Here is an 8,472-nt window from a genome sequence, read left to right on the forward strand (position 1 = left end):
TGTCTTTGTCCGAAAAATTGTAATATCGCCTAACATGCGTTATGTCCCGTCCTACATGTTAGATGTTGCTGTTGACCAGGGACTCCTTGTAAAGCGCTTTGAGCACGTTTAGTGGCAATTGCGCTATACAAAAGCGCAAAAAAAAAAAAAAGAAAAAAATGCTCAATTGATCATTTCAGTCACGTATTACGCATCACTTTTTCTTTTATCTTCAAACAACACACTGCAAAACAATGTTTTTGCCAACACCACCAACCCGTCTAATCACATCTGCCACAACTGCCACAATTATCGTCAGCAGAACGTGAGGGCTGTTTTATCGTGAAGGTGTGATTGGGACACCAAGTTGAATTGACGACAGGTTGATCTCTGGATATTATAATTTCATATTCTGCTTATTATGTGTATCTAAATTTCAAATCCAGTTTTATTTTACAATTAAATCATGGAGAAGCTTGAAGAACCCAACCCATCTTCAGACGAGTAAGTTAGAAAATGTTTTTATAAAACTGATAATGAACATTAGTTATATGGTGATGTGTTACTGCAGAATTTATCATTCATTCCAACTAAATTTAAGTTTCAATACGCCAATATTAATTTGGTCAAACTGATAACTGAACTTAATCGAGTGCATTGGTATATTATATAACTATGTATCAAAAGTTTGCAAAATTGTCCTTTCATTACTAAAACTTAAAATTATTTTAATCAGTTTCCAAGATATATTCCAAGCTCACCATATAGACACCTCCTCTGGGAATTTGCTCCAAAATACCATTTCATTTAGTGAATTTCAAGAAGAATCCATTTAAGAGTCATGCATTTGTCACCTGTTGCTTAAATATTTTTTTACATGAAAAAACCCATGAATTCCTATCGTTTATATACCTATATGCGCAACTCATGATTTTCACCTACCCATAAATCCCAAAACAAAGAAAATAGTTACAATTAAACATACGGATTCACGCATATATATATATATATATATATATATATATATATATATATATATATATATATATATATATATATATATATATATCGGATGCGAACAAATTTTATTTTGGAAAAGTTTAGACGCCTGTAGCTGTCCGACTATAAATGATACAAGTTTGAAATGTTACCACAATTGAACCCATTTATTGAAATCCAACAATAGACACAATGCTTTAAGAAAATCTATTGAAATAAACTAATTCTAAAATTACCGCATATCGAGGATTTAGGACGTCATTCTCACATTTTGATGTGATCTGTCGAGCCGCCATTTTGCTTGATGAACAACTATACATTGGCTTTTTTCCCATGATCCAATTGATTTTATACTATGCTGAATAGTGGTTTGATCCCGTGCATCTTGAATTGACTCTTTTAACTCTGCTTCAGTATTAAACGATATACGACTCTTATAAGTCATATTGGATACCACGGATACAAATTAGAAAATCAATTGGTTCATGACGGACATGACTTCAAAATTTTAGAATTACGTCTCAAATCTCCGAAATGGCAAATTTGTGGTGCAACAATCGTTTACATTTTACAAAAATATAGAATGAATTTCAATAAATGGGTTTGATATGGTAAAATTTCAGACTTGTATCAGTTTTTTTGTTACATGTCAAGCACTATTCGTACCATATTTTGTATCCAACACGATTCAATATATATATATATATATATATATATATAATATAATATAATATAATATATATATATATATATAATATAATAATATATATATATATATATATATATATATATATATATATATATATATAGTGTTATGAATATTGTTTGAATGGTTTAGTTGATTCGTCTGTTTAAGGGGAGGGGCGACACCTGAAATATCGATTTTTGGGTCAAAATATAAAATTTCAGTTTTTTATTTATTATCAAAGAACAATCCTTTTTTTCACATATTTTCAGCACTGATATGGTGATTTGGATAATATAAAGTTTGTAAATTGTCTTTCATAGCCATGGAAGTCGACATGAAAATACCAAACTTTTCAATTTTTTGTGAGAATTCAACTGAAAATAATAGGACTGAAAAGCATTATAATCCATATCGATGTTGTAATTTTTGATATCGATAGTTTAGTCTACTCTTTGCCCGTCTAGTTGACACGGTTTCAGTCTCAAAAATATCAGAATATGGGCAGGGGAGGGGTTTAGAAACTGTGAGTCGTGAACGAAGATTGTGTGTAAAACAGCTGATAAGAGGTCAAGTTGTCAGGTAAATACAACGTGATCACGAATGGTGCGATCTGATTGGCTGACCTTGTTCTCGACCTCTGACTCCGCGCCAGGGATTGGATGTTGAGTCAGGGTGAAAGTTCGCCTCTATTACTATTCAGAAAAGCGAGTGGAGCAGGCACTTATGTTGGTAACAACAAGATATGAAGTGAATAGAAAAGTGCCAGAAGACAATAGAGAATAAAAATTTTTTTTTTCGCGGCGGTGGTGGGGTTTGAACCTGCGACCTTATTGGTACGACAACTCCGCCTGGCAGGTGAGAGCGTGGCTCTACCGTGTGAGCTATCCACGAACACAAAAATATTCGTTTCAAACTCAAAGTCATTACTAGATCCCTCTCTCACCCACTTCTTGAGACCGCCGATTCGTTCGTACACCACCATCGCGAATAATTTTGACCAGCAGTTAAGCTTAATAGCCAATATTCTCAACACAAACATAAACATAGAAACGATTGAGACATTGAGTATGCTCCGGTGTATGGGGTGAATTTTTAATTCAGAAAAGTGAGTGGAGCAGGCACTTATGTTGGTAACAACAAGATATGAAGTGAATAGAAAAGTGCCAGAAGACAATAGAGAATAAAAATTTTTTCGCGGCGGTGGTGGGTTTGAACCTGCGACCTTATTGGTACGACAACTCCGCCTGGCAGGTGAGAGCGTGGCTCTACCGTGTGAGCTATCCACGAACACAAAAATATTCGTTTCAAACTCAAAGTCATTACTAGATCCTCTCTCACCCACTTCTTGAGACCGCCGATTCGTTCGTACACCACCATCGCGAATAATTTTGACCAGCAGTTAAGCTTAATAGCCAATATTCTCAACACAAACATATAACATAGAAACGATTGAGACATTGAGTATGCTCCGGTGTATGGGGTGAATTTTTAATTCAGAAAAGTGAGTGGAGCAGGCACTTATGTTGGTAACAACAAGATATGAAGTGAATAGAAAAGTGCCAGAAGACAATAGATATTTTACTACGATCTGTTTACATTTCGATTGATCAGTTGTTTTAGTATAGTATAGTATAGTATAGTTTTCCAGCGTATTAGGCGTTTTGTGCCTTTGCTGATCTTGGCATTCAGTTCATCGAGATAAAAGTCAATAAAAAGCCCTAACAGATCTTTTGACCTGTATCTATAATATATAAACTTTTTGATAAATTGAAGGCCCTAACCCTAACAGATCTTTTGACCTGTATATACGTCTAACCCTTTGATGGGATCTTAATGGGCGGTTCAACTATGCTAAACATGTAATCTGCTAAGTGGCTATCTAAGCTATTTTTGAAGGCGTTGACACTTGGAGCATTGGTCACCGTTTCAGGGAGACTGTTCCAGCGGTCGATCACACGTTGATTAAAGTAGTGTTGCCTAAGCGATGTGTTACACCTTGGTTTATGCAGCTTGTAATTATGACCTCTGGTTCCATTGTTTGCAAACACGAAAAGTTTACTCTCGACTTGATACAAACTGTGTGTAAACTTGTATGTTTCAATCATATCACCTCGTACTCGTCTGTATGTCATGCTTGGAATTTCAATACGTTTCAGTCTATCCTCATATTGCTTATCTTTCAACCAGGAATTACTTTTGTTGCTCTGCGAAGCACGCCTTCAATAAGTTTCTTATCTTTCTCAAATTGGGTGACCATACTGAGTTGCTGAACTCGAGATGGGGTCTGACTAATGCAGTAAATAGTATTTTCATAGTTGCTGCATCTAAATAGGTAAAAGATCTATTGATGAGTCCAAGGATTCTGTTTGCCTTATTAACTTGTGTTTCTATATGCTTTGAGAATTTTAATTTAGTATCAACATGTACTCCCAAATCTTTCTCAAGTTTTGACTTATTCAGAGCTGTTCTGTCGCTACAGTGATGCTGTCTCATATCGTAGTGAAAGATTTTGTTTTTCGTTCCAAGATGTAGCACTGTGCATTTTCCAGCGTTGAACTTCAGTTGCCAATCGTCTGCCCAGTTGACTAGATTGTCAATATCTAACTGAAGACTGTCTCTATTTTCTAGATTGTTTACCTTTCTGTATACTTTAGTATCATCGGCATACATTGAACATGAGCTAGACAAAATACTTGGTAAATCATTAATGAAGATTACGAAAAGAGTTGGACCTAAGACGCTGCCTTGTGGCACTCCACTAAGAACTTCTGTCCAATTTGACACTGTGCCTTGCACGCTAACTCTCTGTTTCCTGCCTACTAGAAAATGCTTAATCCAGCTTAGAGTATTTCCTTGTACACCATGAGCTTCCAGTTTGTTTAAGAGTCTTTGATGGGGAACAGAATCAAAAGCTTTAGCAAAATCTAAGTAGATTGCGTCAACCGATCAGATTTTGACACGTATTCACGTTAATTATCTCTAAATATTTCCAATTTTTACTGGATTATTATAACTATACCTAAAGTGACAAAAAAATCCAAACGTTGGCTACAGTTATTTGCTACAAAAGCCAAGAAAGCAAGAAAGTTATGATGGCTCGTGGTTGACCCGTGACCACAAATCTTTGATTGGAATTTGGTGTGTGATAGTAAGTAGTATTATGATAAAGCGATTCCAAGCAATGCCACAGCGGAAAGAAATGAAATGGGCTATTCTTGCTGGTCTTTACCACGGTTATTACACCAATGACTTCCCTCAACATAGGTATTGTCCTCCTGAACCGGACTCCAGATGCTTTTATAAAAAATATATTGCTGCCCATGTGTAAACTGTTGACACAAGCAGCGTGTAAATACACCTTTGAATTTTGATTTAATTCATGAGCACTTGAAGCCTGTATATGCTTTGTTGAAGTGTTGTGAGATGAAGACAACACAAAATCCAAACGAAAGGTTTCATAATTCTGTTTGGTCAAGATGCCATAAAACATACTTCCATTCCCTGAAAAAAGTTGAGTTTGGTGCAGAGTATAATTTTGGTCCAACAGAAATAACATCCCTGAAAGTGTCTTTGAGCATCGGTGGACTGGGAGAACACTCCCAGATGTTGAGTCAGGAAGCAGAGTCAAAAAGACTTGACCAAAGCATAAGGGTTGCTCAACATAAAGAGAAAAAAAAGAGGCAAAATGAAAGCTCAGACCCGTGAAAAAGCCCAGAGGGAGGCAGAAAAAGAACACGGGGGACCCTCATACGGTGCTGATATGTTTTGAGCTGGTTATACCGTTTTGTCTTATTTTTTTCATTCATTGTTATCTTTGATCTCGTTTTACTCAAAATGACATTTTTTAACACTATTTTTTATCTTATTTTGTCATTTATCAATCAATTTGTTAAAAATTTTGCATGTCTAGAGCTATAGTGATTATCTAAAATCATACAGAAGGAATTTTAAATATCTTTATTATTTTTTGAAAAATTGACATTTTTATGTCAAAAAACATGATTTTTATCATACCGAAAAAATATTATTTTTAAAAATTTGTAAATAAAAATCTATTTAAAATATTTAAAAAGTGCTCTGTATTTTTTTTAACAATATACAAATATACAACCATGCCAAATTTCAAGAAAATTCAATGGAAACTTATTGAGAAAGTAACTTTTTAAAATAGCACCCAGAGAAGAGAAAAATCCAAGATGGCGGCCGTCACCATGGCAACCGGACACGCCCACCGAAATAAATCACATGGTTCGAATCCATTGGTCATAGGCAATGTCCCAATATAAAAAGATATTGGATATAATCATTATTCTTGAAAATAGTTTCAGGTGTCGCCCCTCCCCTTAAAAAACGTCTCAGTTTTAGTGATCACCCGTTATATATATATATATATATATATATATATATATATATATATATATATATATATATATATATATATCGGGTGATAAATAAAACTGAGACGTTTTTTAAACAGACGAATCTACTAAACCATTCAAACAATATTCATAACAATATATATTATATATATATATATATATATATATATATATATATATATATATATATTGAATCGGGTTGGATATATATATATATATATATATATATATATATATATATATATATACATATATATATATATATATATATATATATATATATATATATATATATATATATATATATATATCGGATGATCATTAAAACTGAGACTTTTTTTAAACAGTCGAATCTCCTAAACCATTCAAACAATATTCATAACACTGTACACGCATTTACATAAATCTTTTTTTTTAACAATGTTTTTTAAAATCATTTCATTGCATTTTTAAACAAAGAAACACAAGCAGACATCATTATTTTTCTAGAGAACCTATTTTCATCACGATAAAGACGATTTGAATTAATGTTCCTTTAATCGTTACCATAAACAACATCATTTTGACGATTTTTTTGTGGATTTCGAAAGTGAAATCCTTTCCATCCGTAAGAACAACCCGTTTTACATCATTAGTGTTCAGTTTATCCAATAAAAGTCAAGCACAGGTTTTTCATTTTTCCTTCACATCGGTGATATTTCTTGACAATGTTTAAGGGCTTTCAGTTTCATATTCCTTTTTTATGCTGTTGTTTATAGTTGTTTTACTACACCCAGGAGTGTTTGCAATCTGTCTTTGTGACTCATGAGTCCCTGGTCGTGACACTTTTGAACAGACTAGTTCTTCTATGATAGCAATACTACAGTCCGTAAGGCATGATTTAGGTCGGCTACTTCCTTCTCTCCTGTTCAAACAACCGGGCCAGGTGTTTATTTGGAAACTCATTGAGGTTTCTTGCAGGTCCCCGATCTTCCTCAATACACAATGCCTCTATCAAAACCTTATCAGAGTAACTAAACACGTCATAATGGGAAGCAGAAGTTGTGACGTCACACTTTATTCTCTTATGGTTCAAAACTGCTTGAAACTGTGTAATCAGTCAAGAGGACTGGCAATGAAAGCTTATGCATTGAATCATAAGGTAGCATAACTATTACGTAGCAGGGTGTATAGGCACATTCATACAATTACGGGCCATAAAAGAGCGAGGATGGAAGATCTTTATTGAAGATTAGCATTCATTCAGACCATAAAATAAGAAGCCATCACTCTGAGACCAGAAGATTATTTGAACAAGGTGTGTATTCAGCTACTGAGTACTGGTTTCACTCTTCCAAGGAAATTTGAACCAGTATTCTGACATTACACGATTGTTCCTTCGTGGAGAAACAATATTATATCAAATTAAATGGCTCAATTTTTATCCATGCAAAACTGTATACCTATTCGATAATGTGCGGCAATGACATTCGCCTTCGGATCGGGAGGTCCAGGGTTCGACTCCTGCTCTGAGCGGCGCATAATTGGATTCTTTGACACGACTCTTTAATCACATTCTCCCACCGTACTTGAGTGTAAAGTGAGTACCCGGCGTGAACAGTGTTGTCTTAGTCGGGAAGAAAAACAAACAGCCCTGCAATACCGCCTTATAGGCCCCATGTTTCGTCCTAGTTAAGTGTTGCTTGTTGACTGGGGACCCCAGTAAAGCGCGTTCAGCACGTTTAGTGGATATTGCGTTATAGTTCGAGCCTGGGTTCGAGCCTCGCGCTCGGCACACAGTTGAGTCCTTGGAAAAGGCTCTTTACTCACATTCTCTCACCGTACTCAGGTGTAAAATGAGTACCTGGCCGTTAACAGCGTTGTCTTTGTCCGAAAAATTGTAATATCGCCTAACAGGCGTCATGTCTCGTCCTACATGTTAAATGTTGCTGTTGACCAGGGACCCCCTGTAAAGCGCTTTGAGCACATTTAGTGGATATTGCGCTATATAAAGCTCAATTAAAAAAAAATAATTATATATATAAATGCTCGACGATGTATGAGGAAAGACAAATGTGTAAAATGAAAAAGAACTTGTGGTTAAACACGGCTTTTAAAGAAGGAGAATGTGTGTTATTTAACCACCTGCTTTTATCACTTGTGCTATCCTGTATGCATTGTAGCTTGGATAATGACACAATTATCTAACATATTAGTCCGCAATTGAAATACACGCGTTTTAAAACTGGATTATACACAAATTGACATCTTGATATTTCATTTTTGCAGTCTGTTTGAAAAAGACAAAAAACAATACCGTACCCGTATTTTCCATAAATTACTATGGAATTTTATACAGAGATAATATCGTGTTCTATTACTTCTAAAATAATCATTAAAATTTATGGAGAACTTTTATTGTTATCAAGCAATACAAAAAATGTCACG

The 8,472-nt window shown here is 34.7% G+C and overlaps 1 protein-coding gene across 2 annotated transcripts in view; it reads left to right on the forward strand.

The window, feature by feature from the left end:
* The first annotated feature begins 284 nt into the window (after nucleotides 1-284).
* The window catches only part of LOC144959768 (lysosomal cobalamin transporter ABCD4-like), a 49,389-nt gene continuing 41,201 nt past the window's right edge, over nucleotides 285-8,472 (forward strand). Inside the window, exon 1 of one of the 2 annotated variants that reach the window (XM_078892512.1) lies at nucleotides 285-483. In XM_078892512.1, coding sequence (XP_078748638.1) covers nucleotides 446-483 — 38 coding nt within the window. In that variant the 5' untranslated portion in view covers nucleotides 285-445. The remainder of the gene's footprint in view (nucleotides 484-8,472) is intronic. The other variant, XM_078892504.1, reaches the window with a different exon arrangement.

Source organism: Berghia stephanieae, chromosome 1 (assembly GCF_034508935.2).
Source record: "Berghia stephanieae isolate SIO BIC M18660-M18661 chromosome 1, UCSD_Bste_1.3, whole genome shotgun sequence".
In the NCBI taxonomy this organism is placed as follows: domain Eukaryota; kingdom Metazoa; phylum Mollusca; class Gastropoda; order Nudibranchia; family Aeolidiidae; genus Berghia; species Berghia stephanieae.